The sequence below is a fragment of the Rhinolophus hipposideros genome, assembly GCF_964194185.1.
Source record: "Rhinolophus hipposideros genome assembly, chromosome: 10".
NCBI classification, from domain to species: Eukaryota; Metazoa; Chordata; class Mammalia; order Chiroptera; family Rhinolophidae; genus Rhinolophus; species Rhinolophus hipposideros.
The window spans coordinates 77,848,574-77,869,494 of record NC_138056.1 but is presented as its reverse complement, the minus strand read 5'-3'; the positions used below and the strand labels follow the sequence as shown (position 1 = coordinate 77,869,494).

Genomic DNA, 20,921 nt, shown 5'->3' with positions numbered 1-20,921 from the left:
CCCAAATAAGTATGTGAGCCAGGAGTGTAACTGGGCTCCTGACTCCAGAGCCAAAAACCATTCATTACACACCGGTCACTTACTGTATCTGGAGGAAGCCACGTGTGGAGGATAGTCTGCAGGCCATTCAGGAAAATGTTATTTATTTGTTTATCCTCCCACAACTTGGCTTTTTTTAGTATTTGGTTTAATTTGGTTACTCTGAGGAAATAAAATGCTACAGTACATTATAGCCAAACAATACAAAACGTTTCTTTGCAATTCGCATTTGACATTGTGACCAGGTCCCCCTGAAAGACCATCTCCTTCAGTGTTCCATTGTCAGGGAATGCTGAGGCGCTAAGCATCATCTCTGGTAGCTTGCTTGGGGGTCAGTGCCCCACAGCCAGAGTTTAATGCCCAAGTCCTAGGCACTCTCACTGGAAAATGGGGTCAGACCCTATGCAAGTGCCACCTGAGCGTCTGGCTCCCCAAATCTCTGCTCCAGGAATGCATGCTTCAGGGTCTATAGAGATTGGGGCAGACTTTATATACTGTATTTGGGATGCCCTCTGTTCAGTTTTCTCCTAGGATTTCCCGTCCTCACTTTCCAGCTGCTATGGTTACCTCCATCTCCATTCTCCACTTCTTCAAGCCAGTAAGAGTACAGGTTTGTCTCCAAATTTCTGTCACCCCACCACCCACCATCCTCAGACTTAAAAGCTGTAAGAATAGGAAACTTACCCAGTACCACACCATTTCCTTCTTCTGTTATGGATACCGTGACCGGAAAGAACCCAAGGAGCACTCAGAGAGTTAGGAGAGTCAGCTTTATGATGCCGGCGGGCTCAGCAGGATCTTTCCCAAAATACTGAGCCCCTAGCAAGGTTTTGAGCAGGTTTTTATGGGTTGAGGACTTCCTTGAGTTGGGGAACGGGTAGGTGTCATCTGGTGATTGGCTCGGGGTGTGGCTTGGAGGGGGGTTATGCAGAAGTGGGCTGGGGCTTAGGCTGGGGACTTCTCTCTCCACTGGGGCCATCCTTTTAGGTCAGTTCCACGTGGCAGGGAACCATTTTAGGTAAGTTTCTACGTCACTTCCAAGTGTCAAACTTTTACCTCAAGCATTTACCTTCTTTTCCCTCTGTAGTGCCTCCAGGTAGGCTTTTTTGTCATTATTTTTGTCCAGGGTTTATAGTTGTTATCTGTGTGTATGTATTGGGGCTGTGGAGCAGGGGAAGGTATCAGAGAGATCCAAAAGGAACCTTTAGGCTTGTCTTTTGAAATATCAAATCCTGTGCACATCCATCATCATGTTACAATTAGAGACAGATGACATCAAAAAGGTTGTGGCACTATGATATCACAAAGTCATGATTCACTGTTGACCTCGTCTGCTTATTTTGTTCATTTTGTCTTTTTATATTTTTCCACCTAAATCTTTCCTTAATTCAATTATTGTTCAAGAATGATTTATTGAGTGCTTACTCTGTAAACGCAAGACACAATGCTGGATGCTCTGTTGAAATCTTGTTCCTTGGAAATCCAAATCAAATGTAAATGCCTCTAGGATCACACCCTCCCTCCTAATGGGTAGTGTGCTTTATTGATCTTGTGAGTGTCTTTGGTACTTTGTTCCTCCCTGTGACATTTTATTTAGTAATATACTTGCTGCTTCTCCCCTCCACCACCAGTCTAGCCCCCATTAGATTATAAACTTCACCATGGCAAGGGCAAGTCTCACTCCTTTGTGCATCCATCCGTGCTGCCTTAAACACGTGTTTTTAAGTTGGGAACTGAAAAGATACATGAAAGTCTTTGCAGCTGGAAAGAAAGGGGGGAGATGTAGAACATTAGCTTCCTGTCTCTGTTCTCAGTAGGAGAGTGGAACATCAGGCAATAAAGCATTCTTTGTTTCCAGAAACGTCCCAGTAGAAACAACTCTCCTCCTCTTCCCCCTCACCCCTCCTGTCTTTCATTCTTTTTCTTACTATTTAATTGTGGTCTAATTTAATCTTCAACTTTTTTGTGTGCCTAGTCTCATCTTTAAAATGGGACAATATATGTTAGTAGGTAACACTTTTTGCTTTAAGTTGTTACAGTACAGTAAGGGAGCCTTTCTTTCACATTTGAAAATTCAGTGCCAAAACTCAAGTAAACAGACCAGTGATGTTCCAAAAATTGACAGGAGGATGAATAACCCAAACATCTAATTTTTTCTTAATTTATAAATATACTGAAATTTCATAGATTGAATTAACAGTACCCAAGGATATCTATAAGCACTTTTCCTCTTGGAGCCATAGTAATAAACATACTGTAAAATAAAATAGAAACTGTAGCAATAAGGTTAAGTGAATTAAAGTAGTTTTCCTAATCTCTCTTCTTCCTCAGATTCGGGTCAGAAGACATTTAAAAGGAGAAGATCTATCATAAACTGGGCCTTTTGGCGGGGTTCTAGCACTCACCTGGATAACTTGTCCATCTCACCAACATCTCCTGGGCCAGGACAGCTCTTTGGAGTGTCTCTGCCAAGTATTTGTGAGAACGACAATCTTCCCAGACCTGTCTTGGTAAGTCTCACTCTGACCTCTAACACCAATGGGAAAGGAGATTTAGGAAGGGAGAGAGGCCTTTCCCCAAATGGAAATATTACCGACACGCGTGGCTTTGGCTGAGAATCATTATTATTATTGCTTCGAAGAATAAAAATCTGATCAAGCAATTGTAGAATCATCAGGAAGACATAATAGGAAGAGATCGTTTAGCCTACTAGTTTCAGGAAAGAGCCAGCACATAAGCCTCCTCAGATTATTAGAAGTTGCTCGGTAGACAGAGAAGTCACATTATCCCTCACATTTCCTCATTTCCTTTCTTGAACTCTACATTGTCCTGAAAGTCTCTAATCACTGTAGCAGCAGAGACTACCCAATCTGACGTATTTTTGAAAATCTTACATGTGTTTTATTTGTATTTCAAGTGTGTACGCATAAAGTTACATCCTCTGGCATGTAGTTTATATTTCTTGCATAGAGTGGATCAGATGAAAGCCACTTAGTTTGTCTTGTCTCCAACTGATACATTAAATGATCACTGTTAAGCAACATTTTTTAAGTAACAGGCCTCCAAGTACTATGCTAGATGTATGGCACTCTGTGGCTATAAGTAAGTGCCAGGCACTTGCTTGGCCACTGGGTTGCTTGTCCTTCACAGCAGATTTAGGGACTAGTCATCAGCATCATCATTCCTACTTCACAAAATTTTTTAAAAGCCTCAAAATGACCTAAGATTACACAGTAAATATGTGCTATAACTAGGTTTCATATCCCACGGGTTGCTTGTGTCCAACACCCATTCTTTTCCTACACTGAAAGCAGAGGACATACAGCTAGAAACAAAGCAAAATTAAGGTTGATCCGAATGGAATGGAATGGAGAAAGCTTCCTGGAGACTTTTTTGAGCCTGATTTTTAAAAAAGGAAGTAAATATAGGAAGTAGAATGAAATACGAAGACGCACAAAAAGAAAGACAAAGCAAGGGGAGAATGAGTTTGACAGTACTGTTTCCTTATTTGGGGAGAAGAGTTTGCCTTAGAGGATAATGGGAAAAGAGTAGTGGGACAGGAGAGAGACTGGTTACCAGAGACCGTGAAGCAGTCAGAGAAATTTGATTTTAAATGCTTTTGGTTCATGGAAAAAGACAATCTCATTAAAGTAACTGTTTAAACTACGATGTTTTAGATGTTGAATGAATAGGAGAAAAGAGAGTTAGAGACACAAAAAAACAAATTGACTTTGATTCATCTAGCAGTCCATCCAGCCCAAATCCTTCAGTGCTTCCACCCCCCACCCCGAACCCTCCCCACCCCCCGCACCCCCATCCCATCCCCATAAACCCTAGCCTCTGGCAGCCCAGGGATTGTTTGCGTGTGTAAGGTGCCATTTCTTTTTCCTTTGCTTCCCCATAGGATATGCTTAGCTTTCTTAATCAAAAAGGACCCTTCACAAAAGGCATTTTCAGACAATCAGCCAATATGAAATCTTGCAGAGAGCTGAAAGAGAAACTGACTTCTGGAGTTGAAGCACACCTAGACTGTGAATCTATTTTTGTAATAGCATCTGTCTTAAAGGTAGGAAAAGTTCTCCCTTCGTCCACTGCATGGTATAGCTCCAGAGAAAGGCCACTGGTTTCTTTCGTTATGACGTTATTCCCATCTGCCATAATAGATTTAGAATCTAAAAAGTGTTAAAAAAAAAAAAAAACTTCACAAAGTCAACATTGGCCTTTAAAAGCCACTACCAATGATACGGCGTGTCAGACATCTTTTCTAAATGTTGTCATCCCACACCATTCTCCTCATCTTCACTTCTGCCACCCCATGCAAAACGAATTAAGTTAAATTAAAAATAATCAAAGCATGCAGCATGTTTACCAAAATAAACATCCTGATTATGACTTCCTCACAATCTCACTGCCTTCCTAATAAAGGCAATTTTTTCAAAAATAAACTTTATTAAACTCTGGAAAAGTAATCCATTGTAAACAAACATTTGCCCAACAACTGAAACAAAACAATTGCTTGTTAAGACCACTGAAACTTCCATTCATTTATGCAATCACCATACCTTCCCCTGTCAGCTAAGGGCCCATTCTCAAGTAAAAGTGGAGTAGGAGTGACCCCTGCCTCTGAGACTTCTTTTATAAAACACCTTCCCACTTTTGACATTCTTTACAGTTCTTCCCCTTGACCCCAGGATTGCCTAAGTCACATCTATGGTTGAGTTAGAACTCTTCTAAAATGCTTTCTTCCGCATCCTCTTGAAAATGCCTCAATTTTTGGAAAACCAGCTTTTAGCAGAGCTTTTGACCCCAGCAATAGCTTCTGCCGACCTGCCCCAGGCTCCCAGCAGGTTGGGAATGCACTGGGCCAGGGGCAGAGACAAGGCTCCCCTCCTGCATCCCAGGGCGAGGAGCATAAAAACCAAATTAAGGAAAACTTGAGGAAGACTCTTTCGTACCCCTACTTCTGCTGGGTGGTCTACTGCTTGCAGAATCTTACTTCATGATTTTGTGCACAGTCAGATGTTTCCTAGTTAATGGGCCATGTCTTCTCTTAAAAAAAGAAACAAACAAACAACAACAAAAAACCCTGCTGTAGGCTTTCACAATAAAGTTATCACTCAAAAGAACTGCAGAGCTGGAGCTGGGGTCATCTAAGCTATTTTGCACAGAGTTTGTGATTCATCTTCAGTCCTAGAATACAATAAAGATATGTTTGGTGTGTTTAGCCAGATGTATGTCAGGAATATATGCATGATGCATTTTTCTTTTTTTATTATATAATTAGGCTTTCTCCCATCTCTTAATTTAAGAAGTTAAAGCCTGTGTTTTAGAAAGTTTTTCTTACTATGTTGCTCTTCACAGCACCACACTTCTTAAACTTTTGTGCTAAATTGTCGAGGCTGTTACAAAGAAGTAAGATTCTAGAAGAGTTCAGTTGCATTTCAAATTGCAGAAATATTACTTGTATAAAAATAAGCAAAAGACTAAAACCAATACAAATGATTGAAAAGCCTCGTTAAATGGGGTCCGAGTAGTTGAAGTTTTATAATCATGTAACTGGGTTTTATTCTCATTTCTTCCAAGTGGTTGCAGGAAAAGATACTTTTTGCCAAAATTTTTTGAGCTTTTGTTTTGTTTCTTGTTTTTAAGAGTACTTGTACTGGTTGTGCTTAAATGTAAGCTCAACTCTTGAAACTATAATTGGAAGAAAATTGCTTGAGACACTGTAACTTTGATCCGACCGACCTTTGAGGAAAAGTTCATTCTTAATCCTGCAGGAATCTCATCTCAAATGAACTTGGAGGCTCTGCTGATGACGGGGCTCTGGTTTTAGAAGGGAGGAGACTTTCAACTTTGAGTGCTCTGAGTTGGTGATTATAATTCAGAACCAGCTCTCCCATCCTTTCTCAGCTGTGATGGTGGTTGTATTTCGTAACTTGTTATTCCAGCTGTGGAGAGTTCATTGAGATGTTACGAGTTATTATCTTTCAAGTGTAGGTTTAAGATTTAATGATGTTTTTCTTCAAGACAGATCATAAGTATGTTTTCCACTGAGATTTAAAAAGAGAGCTATTGTCACTGCCCCACTTTGAAATAACAGATTGTGCCTCTTCTAAATCTGACTTTTAAAGTAGTACAGTGACTAAAATTAGTTTGGAATTATGAAAATTCAATAGCTTTACCCAAAAAGATGTAACTTTTGTGAAGACACATCTGAATCACAAGTATCCAGGTACATTTCTACTGGAAGATATAATAGAACAGAGAAAAACTTTAAATCAATCATCTTCCTACTTATTAACCACTCTTTAAAAAAAATGTATCATGATAGGTGAGATGACTACAAAGATGTTTTTAAAATTATCTTAGAATCTCAATTATAGTTAGTTGGCCTTCCCTTGTCCTTCATATGATAAATAGCAACAGTTCAGTAATGACCACTACTGTGTCTGGGACTGTGCCTGGCATTGAAATGTAGAAGAAAGAGGAGCTCATAAACTAGTGGGGGGGATACACATGTAATCAGCTAACTGTAACAATAAGGAATCACTGTTTTCGTATTAGTAACGTAACCATGACATGTAAGTAACAAGTTGTGTGTTGCTTTTTATAAAGCACGTAACTAAAGTTGCTGACTTGGTTTTCCAGCAAGAGTTACAATTGCTCAATTGCAAACGTTGATTGAGGTTATCTCCATGGTATAAGCAGGAACTTGCAAGATGATAGCCAGTCATTGCTTAGACTTGAAATTGAGTTGTCTCTTCCTGCAGTTTACTGAGGTGGAGATCAGACTTTGCAGGCTTAGACTTGTTCTTCATATTATGCCAAAAGCAACAGGGAGAGTTGGCATAGAACAGAAACGAACATAGGACCAGAACCAAATTTAGTTTACTTTTTAAGTTTTTCATAAACAAAGGTCAAATAACAAACACCTTTGGCCATGTACTACTTGTATCATTGTCAGGTTTCACCACAGAGCCCAACCAGTGTTCTCCGCAGAATAGGGTTTGGAAGGCCAGGAAGGATAATGGCTGGGGACATGTTATTTAGTGTGTATCGGGCATGGGGTACTTCCCCAGGTTCCCAGAGCCCAGCCATTTCCTGGAATGCTTTCTCCCCCCAAATATGTGAGAGCCCTTTCATGGGGAAGACAGAGACACAGAGAGAAACTCTTAAGTATCATTAGATGGAATTGTTCACCAATACCACTGGAATACTGTTGGAAAATAACGGGGACTTCGTTTTATTCACTGCTTTGTCCCAAGAGCCTCAAGCAGTGCCTGGCACATATGAATAAATATGTATGGAATGATTGGATAACTGATTACAAAATTATGAACCTCACAAATACCTTCGTGCATTTGTTTGAACTAGTGATTTGACGGGGAAAAAAGGATTTAGAATAATTTGCTAGGCCTTGTCACATTATACTAGTTTGCTAAAATGTACACAAACAGGAGGTTTCAGCCCAAACAGGTTGTCCTCTATCTTTCCCACTATGGCCCAGACTCCAATTATCCCTCTGGTTTTTGTTAGAAAAAAATCAAAGTATGTGTTTCTACGTGTGCATATCAGTGGAGAGCTGGCACAGAGGTCTGTGTATTCCAAAGAACAGAAGACTTAACTGACCTTTTCAACAAAATGTTTCCTTTCTCATTTCTCCAATACATATTTAGAATGAAAATAATGATTTAAAATATTTATTTTTCCCTCTATGTAAGGATTTTCTACGAAATATTCCAGGAAGTGTTTTTTCATCAGATCTCTATGATCAGTGGGTCTGTGTAATGGATCAAGGAAATGATGAAGAGAAAATAAACACAATTCAAAGGTAATTATTCTAATTTGATCCTGTCTCAAAAATAGTCTTTAACAAAGCTTAAATTTTGTAAGCTGTCTATTAAAGTAATGATGACTATCAAAATCATATCCATGGGGACCAGTTTAAGAATGAATTTATGCTAGCTGCTGTCATTGTTATTATTCTTTTCTCCCTTATTTTATTAACACGGCATACATGATCTTTGTACACCTTCTGTATATCTAAATCTGAGAGGAGCTGAAACCCATTAGACCAATAGCTAATACTGTAAATCCAATCTATAATTTGTGATCTTAATTTGGTAAATATTTAACTAACCAGACAACTCCTTATACATCTCATTCAGCAACTGAATCTGTACAGAGAAAATTCTATTCCTCAAGAAACCCACAGTTGGGTAGAGTACAGAGATTAAGCAAGAATTACAATTACAGTGCAGTATAATCAGTGCTATAAAAGAGAGATGAGGGAGAGGGGCTGTGGGAGCATTGCAGAGAGGCAGTTAACTCTAAAAAAGTGGCAAGGAAAAAAGGGAGTTGCAAAGTTTTTCTGATCACAAAGAAAGCATTGTCTCCACTCATGCAAAGAGAATTTGCTGGCAGAACTTACCCACCCCCATTCCTCAATGTTTCCTGAATTACAAGCGCTTAAGAAAGACATGTCCATTAACAAAAAGTAATACTTACAGTTCTTTGAAAACCCAAGAATCCCAACATTATTTTTTTGCATATGCTTGTTTAGCGCAGTTTCTTCTTGAGCAACTTTCAAGTGTGAATTATTATCTACACACTGCTACTGACAGACATCTCTTATCCATAGAAGAACATACCATGTTTCCCCGAAAGTAAGACCTAGCCAGACAATCAGCTCTAATGCGTCTTTTGGAGCAAAAATTAACATAAGACCCAGTCTGATATATATATTATATTATATTATATTAATTATATTAATTATATTATATTATATTATATTATATTATATTATATTATATTATATTATTATGTTAAAGACCCGGTCTTATACTAAAATAAGACCAGGTCTTATATTAAAGTTTGCTCCAACAGACACATTAGAGCTGATTGTCTGGCTAGGTCTTATTTTCAGGGAAACAGGGCAGCACAACTCTTGAGACACCAAAAATCAAAGCCATGTAACAAAATACTATATAATAATGGAAGTGGATTTGGTGGAAACCATTCAGAGATAGCGAACATCAGATTCTATGTTTGATGCCCATTGTCTAAAACTTTATCTCCTACTGTTAAAGGATCATATCTTTTTTAAAAAGATAAAATTATGACTCATACAAAAGAAAATTAACACGTGAAAGATTTTATTTAAATCATTAATTGATGAGAACTAATAAGATGTTGCAAGCCATTCAAAGGAGATTTCAAACTACCACAACTTATGTAGTTGAGTCAGCAATGCTGAAATGTATCTACAAATAGATGCAAAACTGGGTTTTTCTACTGGGGCATTGGGGGTTGGGGAAAGGGCGCATATAAATCATTTGTCTCCAGCAGACAGAATTTTCAATTCAATGGACAAGTGTTAGGTGCATTGCTATCAGTTATCTACAACTCACAGAGCTGTAAAATTAGCTCAAAGGCTTAAGGCCTCCATAAAATCAGATAACCCAGAAGAGTATGCTAGATAATGCCTTTCCATTGAATACCCGTAATCTTTTGGCCCATTTCAATACCTTTCATAATTTGTCCCTACAAAACTGGACTCATTGTCAGTTCATTGTACTGAAGAAATACCTTTCTGCTATTTATGCAACAGCAATCGGACTACCTGATTTTCTCCCCTACCTTGTAGATTCTTGTTGAAAAAAGCAACAACCATGAATATCAACATATATATTTGTTTTCTGGATGATAGTAAAAAATCATTTTCAGTGAATTCAAAAATCCCTTATCAATTACAAAATAGGAACAGTAGGAAATGTGCCATGATAAGCTTGACTTGCATGTGAAAGTGATACCAGTGAGTTAAGAAAGAGATTCGGGACAAAATTGACCCTGGAAGCTGGTGGAGTAGAGCATAAGCTCTCAGAGTAGACCTGGAAGTCTTACTAGTTCAAGTTTGGGTTCCCACCAAGAGGCAGACAGAAGTCCTGTGTTGCTACTTGGAAATAAAGGAGGACTTTAAGTTTAATGGTTGCTTAATTTCATCAGAAAGCTTTTGGGGATTTTGGGTAAGAATATTCTGAAATGTTACAGGATTTGCCTTAGTTAAAATACATTGTACTAGTTTCAGATAAGTATTTTGGGTAGCATTTGTTTTACAAGCCATTTTTCTGCATTCTTTTTACATTTTCATTGTGTTGTGAATACAGTGTACAAAATAAATAAATAAATCCCCAGTGCTTATTTTCTCTCTTTATATAAAGGCCATCCTCGCTTTACATGGTATCATGTTAACTGAAATGTTAATATGCACGTTATCTTGCATATCTGGACTGTGTTCTTGTTTTGCACGGATAACCCATGCAAAGTGAGGTTTGCCTGTTTATACAATTTTTTTATGAAATGTCTTGCTTAAAGAGCACATTTTTCTGTCTTTAGGCTGTTAGACCAGCTTCCGAGAGCCAATGTTGTTCTCCTAAGGTATCTTTTTGGGGTATTACACAACATTGAGCAACATTCCTCATCCAATCAGATGACTGCATATAATTTAGCAGTGTGTATCGCTCCAAGCATTCTTTGGCCTCCTACATCCTCCAGCCCAGAACTAGAAAATGAATTCACAAAAAAGGTAATGAAGCTTTTCATTTTTATGCCCTGGGGGACTGAATCCCCATTTTGAACCTAAAATTCGGGTATTGATTCTAAAATACATTTTCTTAAATACAAATTTGAGTTCATTAAGTGTTCTATCCTGGTAGACTATAGAAAAGTGATTTCTTAAGCAGAAAAGTGCTAGCCATTGGGTTTGCCTCTTTCAAGAGGCAAAACACTGACTCATACCATAGAGTGATAAGAACGCACTTGATATGATTTTAAGAAACAAGGACTTTGGAGTTAGATGAGCCAGGTTCAATTCAGAAGTTTCAATTCTCCACCCCACCACTTGCCAGATGTACAATCTTGGGCAAAATTAGTTACAGTGATCCAGTTTTCTCATGTGAAAAATGGAGGTAGTGGTAATACCTAGCTCATACAGTAGTTAACTTAAAATCACACTCCTGTTGTGCCTGGCGCATAATACAGGGTATGGAGATGTTAGATCCCTTTGCTCCCATCATTCTGCCTGCTCCTTTGCCTCAGCTATTGGGGCAAGAAAACTACTAAGAGATTCCAGTACATCTCAGTGGAGGTACCAAGCTCCCTAGTGAAATCTTAACCTCTTTGCCAAGAGACCTTCAGTTAGGGAGCCTAAGAGAAGGAAATGCGTAGGTAGAGACCAGCCGGACACAATGCAAGTCTTCTCTCCAGCTGTCTCTCTCCTTCACAATAAACCCACAGAGGATGCCCTCTTCCCAAGCTTATGACACCTGCCCTTTACATAAGAAATACATTTTGTAAGTTTCTCTTTAATGATGCTTTATGGATTTCTCTTTAATGATGCTTTATGGATTTTACTAACACCCAAACAACCTACAGAGAATATTTAAAACTACCCTAATTTTAAAGAAAGCCATTGGTGTAAAAATGTTAGCATTAGGCCAAGGCCACAAATAATAACTTTAGTCCTCTAATTCAAATTAATCTCTATACCCAAATTTCTCTGACAGTATCATAGTTTTGTATATTATAAAGCGGATGTGAATTTTTCTCAGGAGTCTTTTGCATTTTCTTTTGTTACAATCAGGATTCATATATAAAATGTGGTTTATAGACATGCTATGTGAAAAGTAGTACTTCATTTTTGTCCTTTTTTGTACAGGTTTCTCTGCTTATTCAATTTCTGATTGAAAATTGCTGTAGAATATTTGGAGAAGAAATCACGTCCCTCTTAGGAGAGGTTTCAGTGAGATGTGATGCTGGAGGGAATGCCTCAGGTATTGTGAATCATTGGATTGTTTTCTGTAAGAAACAGACATGTGTCTGTGAAGATGCTGGGACATTGCTTGTCCTGGGGCCACAGCAGCTCAGGTAACGGGCCGCTGACTTGGGTCACGGGCCTAGGGCTGCTTCCTTAGAAGGCTTGCTGCTATTAATTAACACTGTGGTCCAGTTAAGAAATGGGTAAGAGTAGACTCCCAAACTTCAAGAACTTGTTAGTGGTGGCATGATACGGTATGATGGTTTTAACCTTTTTTAAAAAAAAATCTTCACAAGGAATGCTAATAAATATATATAGTAGAATGACTGTACTTAAAACTGGACTTGAAGGCCCAGAGACAGGAGAGGCAGGCCTGCTCTTTTCCTTCCTCTCCTTCCTCTTGGTGATCCCTGAGACACCACGGAACTCTAGTGCACTATGAAATAGTTTAGAAACAATTAGCATCATGGTAGGGGTCGGGAGGACTTGAAGACATTCAGCCTTCCAGCATATGAATCTTTGGCCAATCATTCTATGCCAGCGAACATCAATTCTGCATCTGTGAAACATGGATAACCACAATGTCTAACTTTTATGATTGTTTTAAAGATTAAATAAATACAGTAGTACCTCGGTTTTCAAACGTCTCCGTTGACGTACATTTCGGTTTACGAATGCCATAAATTTTATGGATCTATGGTATCATTAGATAGTAAACTTCATGCTAAATTTGCAGTTTTAGAGGTTGATTTTAAAAGTCTGAAATGGATTAATCCATTTTGCACTACTTTCTATGGGGAAACCGCACCTCGGTTTTCGAATGTTTCAGAACTCAAATGGTCTTCCGCAATAGACTACATTCGAAAATCCGATTCATCCCTGGGGCACAAGGATGGTTCAACATCTGCAAATCCATCAATGTGATACATCACATAAACAAAATAAAGGACAAAAATCATATGATTATATCAATTGATGCAGAAAAAGCATTTGACAAGATACAACATCCATTTATGATTAAAACACTTAATAAAATAGGGATAGAGGGAAATACCTTAACATAATAAAGGCCATATATGACAAGCCCTCAGCTAATCTCATAATTAATGGTGAAAAACTGAAGCCCTTTGCTCTACGTTCAGGATCACCACAGGGCTGTCCCCTATCACCTCTGCTTTTCAACATAGTGTTGGAAGTCCTTGCCAGAGCAGTCAGGCAAGAGAAAGAAATAAAAGACATCCAAATTGGGAATGAAGAAGTTAAATTATCACTCTTTGCAGATGACGTGAAGCTATATATAGAAAACCCTAAAGACTCCACCAAAAAGCTATTAGAAACAATCAACGAATACAGTAAAGTTGCTGGCTATAAAATCAATGTACAAAAGTCCATTGCATTCCTATATACTAACAATGAAATCTCAGAAAAAGAAACAGAAAAAACAATTCATTTTGCAATTGCAGCAAAAAGAATAAAATACCTAGGAATAAACGTAACCAAGGATATGAAGGACCTATATGCCAAAAACTATAAGACACTTTTGAAAAATATTGAAGAAGACACACAGAAATGGAAAGACATTCTGTGCTCATGGATTGGAAGAATCAACATAGTTAAAATGGCCATATTACCCAAAGCCATATACAGATTTAATGCAATCCCCATCAAAATCCCAATGGCATTTTTTAAACAAATAGAACAAAAAATCATCAGATTTGTTTGGAACCACAAAAGACCCAGAATAGCCAAAGCAATCTTTAAAAAAAAGAACAATGCTGGAGGTATCACACTGCCTGACTTTAGCTTATACTACAGGGCTACAATAATCAAAACAGCATGGTATTGGCTGAAAAACAGACACATAGACCAATGGAATAGAATTGAGAACCCAGAAATAAAACCACATGAATATGAACAGATTTTTGACAACGAAGCTAAAAACATACAATGAAGGAAAGACAGCCTTCTTCAATAAATAGTGCTGGCAGAATTGGAAAGCCACGTGCAAAAGAATGAAACTGGACTGTTATCTGTCACCATGTACCAAAATTAATTCAAAATGGATCAAAGACTTAAGCATAAGACCTGACACAATAAACTGCATCGAAGAAAACATAGGTACTAAACTTATGGACCTTGGGTTCAAAGAGCATTTTATGAATTTGACTCCAAAGGCAATGGAAGTAAAAGCTAAAATAAACAAATGGGACTATATAAAACTTAAAAGCTTCTGCACAGCAAAAGAAACCATCAACAAAATAAAGAGGCAACCAACTGAATGGGAGAAGGGTTTTGCAAACATTGCCTCCGATAAGGGTCTAATATCCAAAATATATATGAAACTCATGAAACTCAACAACAAAAAAACAAACAACCCAATTGAAAAATGGGCAGAGGACCTGAAGAGTCATTTCTCCAAAGAGTACATACAAATGGCAAATAGACATATGAAAAAATGCTCAACATCACTAATCATCAGAGAAATGCAAATAAAATCCACAATGAGATATCACCTCACCCCAGTCAGAATGGCTGTCACCAACAAGACAAATAGTAACAAGTGTTGGGGAGGCTGTGGAGAATAAGGAACCCTCATACACTGTTGGTGGGAATGCAGACTGGTGCAGTTGTTATGGAAGGCAGTGTGGAGGTTCCTCAAAAAATTACGAATAGAATTACCATATGACCCAGCAATCCCTGTCCTGGGTATCTACCCAAAAAATCTGAAAACATTTATCCATAAAGACACGTGTGCTCCAATGTTCACTGCAGCTTTGTTTACGGTGGCTAAGACACAGAAACAACCAAAATGTCCTTCGTTAGATGAATGGATAAAGAAGTTGTAGTACATATACACAATGGAATACTATTCGGTGGTAAGAAAAGGTGATATAGAAACATTTGTGACAACATGGATGGATCTTGAGAGTATAATGCTAAGTGAAATAAGTCAGACAGAAAAAGCAGAGACCCATATGATTTCACTGATATGTGGTATATAAACCAAAAACAACAAAAGAACAAGACCAACAAATGAGAAACAGAAACTCATAGACACAGACAATAGCTGAGTGGTTACCAGAGGGTAAGGCGGGGGTTGGTTGTGGAAGATGAGGGTAAGGGGGATCAAATATATGGTGATGGAAGGAGAACTGATTCTGGGTGGTGAACACACAATGGGATTTATAGATGATGTAATACAGAATTATACACCTGAAATCTATGTAATTTTACTAACAAATGTCACCCCAATAAACTTAAAAAAAGAAAACCCGAGGTACCACTGTAATGGATATTAAAGAACTTTGTGAAAGATAAATTGATATGGTTAGTAAATGGTTTCCCTGAGACTAGAGTTAATTATGTGTACTCACTGGCAATCCATATTAGAAGGTATCTTATTCAGAACCTAGGTATGTCTGGCACACTGATGTGTGTGTGTGTGTGTGTGTGTGTGTGTGTGTGTGTGTGTGTGTTTGTATTTTAAACGTTTCTTGCTATTATGACATGTCTCCTTGCTTTGAGGAAATCTTACTTTAGGAAAGCGCATTTCTCATGAAATAAGATAAATCTAGTATACCCCAACAATTTTATTTTGCATTCTGCACTAACAATTGGGAAGATTATGAAAGATCCTTTTTTTTCTTGAGAATAGGAAATTGAACAATTTACGTGAGAAGAGAATTAAAATAAGCACCCTAGGTTTTGTTTGTTGTTTGTTTTTAAGGCAGCATATATTTGTGGTAACCAATGTTAATCACGGTTTGATTTTTTTTTGACAGATCTCTCTTGCTTCCAAATGAATGACTCCTCCTATGACAGCTTGGAAAATGAGCTGAACGAGGACGTTGATGCCCCGTGTAGTGACGTGGTAAAGAAACTTGGTCAGGGGAGCAGGAGCATGGACTCTGTCTTAACCCTTAGTGACTATGACCTCGACCAGCCTGAGGTAGAAGGTCTTTTAACCTTGGGCGACTTTGACTTAGACTGTTCTAAACATGAAGACATTCAAATGGCACGGCCTCTGGAATCCAAGGCAGGGACCGGTACAGAACTGTATAGACAGGCTGCACTACAGCACCACACCAGGGCCCAATCTGCCTCGAGCACACCCCGCTACCTGTCCACAGCTGCAGCAGAGGTTCCAAAAAGCCTAAGGCAACCCCGGCGCTGCTCAGAGCCCAGCATCGACTACCTAGATTCCAAGCTTTCCTATCTCAGGGAGTTTTACCAGAAAAAGCTGCGCAAGTCTAGCTGTGATGCAATTCTCTCACAAAAAGATGAGGACTATGTGAAGCAGAATCAACCCGTACAGGAAGAGGGCAAGACCTGTTTTAAGCAGAGTTTAGTCACAGGCACTGATACCAAGAAAAATGCCGCTAATAAAAACATTAAGAAGAAAAGCTTATCTGGTAGTGAAGGAAATCATGGAAAACTTTTCCCTAAATCTAAGCCAGTGCCCATTTCTGTAGTATGTTTCAGTCACCTGTCCTCACATGGTCATCCCAGGAACCCCCCCTTTGCCTCAGATGCATCAGGCTACTCCCCACCACACACAGCCGAGGCTGGCAAGAGTTCCAGGAGGCCCCGGCGCTGCTCAGAGCCCAACATGAATGACCAGCACTGCAGGCTGAGCTATCTCAGGGGACTTTATTCAAAGAAACAACACAAAGCCAGCTATGAAGCCAGCCCCATGCATGCAGAGGATGATTATCTCAAGCGGCACAAATCTTTGCAAATGGAGGGGCAGAAGCTTATTAATCAGAGTTTGGTCCTGGGGATCGAGGTGGGCAAGAGCAGTGCCACAAACCCAAGCACTGAGAAGTGTATACCCTCAAGATTAAACATTTGCCCCAGAACTAGCTATTCCAGCTTGTCTTCCCCAGGCACTTCCCCATCTGGCTCCTCTGTGAGCTCCCAAGACAGTGCTTTTTCTCAGATTTCTGAACACTCCGTGTTTACACCCACTGAAACTTCTTCTCCAATAGGCTGCAATTTTCAGGCTCAAATAAAACAGGAAGAACTTTCTCCTGACTTCTGCGGTTCTAGCCTCATTTCTGGATTGCCTGGTCCCTCACCTGGGCAGGCCAGCAACCACCTGGCTTATACAAAAAAGGACCCCATAAAGTGGCATTCAAAAATGCATTCTGTAACTATTCACCCCAGCACATGGTTGAGAAATGGTGTTGCCAGTTTGAAAAACTGGTCCCTCAAAAACAAAGCAAGGGCATCCAAACCAGAGGAAAAGAAAATTGGTTCCCTGGAAGGACCCACGGAGCCACCCCCACTCACTTCTGGTCTTCCAGAAGCCAACTTACTGCAAGAGAAACAGGAAGACATGCCCCCAAGGGTCGCTGAAGGACTGGGAACTGTGCACACAGAGCAGTGGCATGGCTCTTATCCCAGTCAGGACTCAGAGAAGCACTGCAGCTCTCCCTTCAGCCTAGTGGAAGACAGTCTCAAGCTTTGTACGAAGTCACACGAGGAAGGAGAGAACAGTGGGCAGTGCTCTCCTGGTACTCTGCCTTGTGTGACATCCTCACCCAGCTCTTTGACTGTGGATGATGTGTCCAGCCCAGACTCAGGCCTACAGTAATGTGTGATGTTGGGGACAGACATACAACCAAAGACGTATAATCACAATAAGAATCTGATGTCTCCAAAAACAGAAACTGGACTAATAATGACATAAAGACAAGAATTATTATGACACCTTTGTATAAAATACCTGGAATGGGTAGCATAAAGATAATCATCACTAATACTTAGGACAACAAAACAAATCTCTTTATTGAGACCATTTGGCAAAAAGTTTAAACAATTTCATCACCTAAGTGTTTGGGAGGCTTTTCCTTATTAGAGGATGGGTTGGTCCTGTCGGATGTTTTTAGAAATACTAGCAGAGGGTCAGAGAAAGCATCTTCTGTAGAAGAAACATGCCTTCTATAAGACTAGTACCCTGAGAAGGTCAGGAAATCATATGTGAAGAATAAGATCTGTAGATTGGGATGCCGGGTACAGAGAACCATCCACATCCCATGGAGTATTTTTAATAAGTAAGCAAGGAAAATGCCACTAATCAAAGCATTAGGAAGAAAAGCATACCCAATAATGCAAGAAATCATGTGAAGTGTTTGCCTGAATCCAAGCCAGTGGCCATTTCTGTGACATCTTATAGTCACATGCCCTCATAGGATCATTCCAGGAACCAGTCCACTGATGTCGCTAGACTGGAAAAAACTAGAGATTCAAGAGCCATAAGTACCATGGTACGTTTTTTTCTTGGTTGTGTTGATTTGTTTTTCCATTATTGTTGCATTGCTCTGCAAAAGCTCTAGAAAACAGAGCTGTGAAGAAAAAGAAGTAAATCGTTGCTCATCTCAATGTCCTTTCCAAAGGTACCTGTGCTAGCTAGGAACATTCTCCAGAAAAGGAAACTTTCCTACTAGAAGGTGACTTCTGACAGCATTCACTCTGAGTGTGGAGGAAAACTGCAACAGTCCTTCCCTGTTACATGAATGCTATTGCCAACATGTGATCAAAACCTGGCTCCAAAGCATTTTTCTGCAGTCCTGAAAAAATTACGGATGAATCATCCTTTTTCTGATTATCAATTGGCAGTGGAAAGAACAATTTAGAGGTTGGAAGGTTATAGTCACAGAGTAGAATACCTACCAAAGTGATTGTCAGGCCTTCTTCTCAGACATTCGTTGGCTTTGGATTTCCTTATCTCCCGAAGTTTTTACATACATTTGATTCATGGTTTACATATGGTTTTTACCCCATTGGTTTATTTCATATCCATGGACATGTCTCCTCTCTCTTGCCTTACACTGGTACATCTCTTGGATTATCTCCATGAGTTATTAGGCCTTGCCAGCCAGTATAAAGGGATAGAATCAAGAACGGATGTGCATCTTCCTTCATTTTAATTACTTGTAAGAAGTTGCTTAGGACCCATCAGGTCTCTTTAGTCCACCATCAAATGGTCCTCTCTCCCACAAACTAGCTTATTCCAAATTCTTTTTCTGAGCCACCAATAAACTTTCATGTCAAATATTCTTACCCTGTTGTGCTAAAGGTTACATTTTTCAGTTATAGAAAAAAAAAATAATGTTTTCTATAAGATAGAAAAAGTCCTTTCAGTATTAGCTATAGGTGCTACCTACCTCTAGGGTACATGGCCCTGTTTGCCCTAAGCAGTAATTAGCTTTTAGAACTCTGGGTCCAAAGAACTCCTTTGTGACACTGGCCATCTCAGTCACAGTTGTGAAGTAGATTTCACCTTGTAACCAACCATTCGTACATTTAGATTCCTAAATGTCCATAAGCATCTTTTGTGGTATAATATATAAAGGCAACAGGGATTCCCCTTACCCTTCGGACAATACTACTGTCAGAACTGCAAGATGTGAATGAAGCTCTTACAGCTTGGAGTGTCTTTCTGGAAGAAATTTCTTCTCTACTTAACAAAATAATCGTTATAGCCTTTTTTTTTCCCCATATTGAAGAGTAGAAAATCACCCACCCAATTTGAAGCATAGAAGAAAATAGATGTTGAGGTTCTTAAATAACCATTCCTACTCTTTGTGTTCCCTTAAATACTCCTGTAATACTTAATGTGAATAGTTTGTTAATATTGCTGTAAAGTATTATATTGTATGATTTGAAAACAGACTACATGTCATTTTATTATGCTCTGTTAACCTATAATATATTAGACTGATGCTTTATCTAAAATGCTTTGAGTTTGTATAATATATCTTGACAAATTTTACTACCATATGTTATGTAATAAATGTGTATTTTTGTACTTGCAGAAACTGCTGCTAACTTTTTAAGTTGTTTGGTTTTCAAAGCACTGATAATGGATATGTATGAACTCCATGCTGTCTGTTAAATAAAATACCATTCTACAGAGTTACCAGTCTCACCAGAGCAATATTTTTTTTGTAGAATTGTTTTAGTTAATGAGCTCAATGTCTGCTTAACATTGGAAATTTCATAAAATGTAATTAATGTAGAAATAGAACTTTGAACTTTTAGTCATAGGCCACGGTCAGTCTTTCTAGAAAAAGAGCTTTTTTTCTTTTACATTTTTCTAACTTATCATTTATTAAACAAGTCACGCTTTAGACACAGTCTTCTTTATTTTAGGCATTATGTTTTCTTTGTGCTCGTAGAATCAGATAAAGTCCACATTCTCATATCAAAAGAATCATCAACTCAGTTTAATTGATTGTGTGAGATTTTCTTATCTAAATTTGAACCATTCTGACCAGAGTACCCCATTGACCTCAGGCACATACCCAAACATCAGTACTTCTCAGGTCACATAAACTTACTAAATATTACTGGTTTCTCATGACTATTGCATCTTTACCTTCTCAGAGTACATTGACGTTTGCTCTGTGTATGCTTAACCACCATTTCAAAGACATTCAAACACACGTACTACCTTAATACAGAAAAATTATTCTTCTCTGAGCAGTGAAGACCATAATCCCACTCTCAGAAATGTCACTGATTAGATTTGGTCAGTGTATATATACACTGATGTTAATTTCTCCTTAAACTTTACAGAAATAGGCCAGCCCGGTGGCTCAGGCGGTTAGAGCTCAATGCTCCTAATTCCGAAGGCTGCCGGTTCGATATCCACATGGGCCAGTGGGCTCTCAACCACAAGGTTGCCAGTTCAATTCCTCGAGTCCCGCAAGGGATGATGGTCAGTGCCCCCTGCAACTATGATTGAACATAGCACCTTGAGCTGAGCTGCCGCTGAGCTCCCAGATGGCTCCGTTGGTTGGAGCGCGGGCTCTCAACCACAAGGTTGCCAGTTCAACTCCCGCAAGGGATGGTGGGCTGTGCCCCCTGCAACTAGCAACGGCAACTGGACCTGGAGCTGAACTGTGTCCTCCACAACTAAGACTGAAAGGATGATAACTTGAAGCTGAACAGCACCCTCCACAACTAAGATTGAAAGGACAACAACTTGAAGCTGAACAGCACCCTCCACAACTAAGATTGAAAGGACAACAACTTGACTTGGAAAAAGCTTCCTGGAAGT

At 39.1% G+C, this 20,921-nt stretch overlaps 1 protein-coding gene across 1 annotated transcript in view; it reads left to right on the top strand.

Moving 5' to 3' along the window:
- ARHGAP20 (Rho GTPase activating protein 20) overlaps window positions 1–19,778 on the top strand; it is a 138,369-nt gene extending 118,591 nt beyond the window's left edge. Inside the window, 7 exon segments of the mRNA XM_081062599.1 lie at window positions 2,371–2,549; window positions 3,944–4,105; window positions 7,761–7,870; window positions 10,435–10,624; window positions 11,756–11,870; window positions 15,637–17,436; window positions 17,439–19,778. Of these exon segments, the coding sequence (XP_080918725.1) occupies window positions 2,371–2,549; window positions 3,944–4,105; window positions 7,761–7,870; window positions 10,435–10,624; window positions 11,756–11,870; window positions 15,637–17,436; window positions 17,439–17,491 (2,609 nt within the window). The 3' untranslated portion in view covers window positions 17,492–19,778.
- The last annotated feature ends 1,143 nt before the right edge of the window (window positions 19,779–20,921 follow it).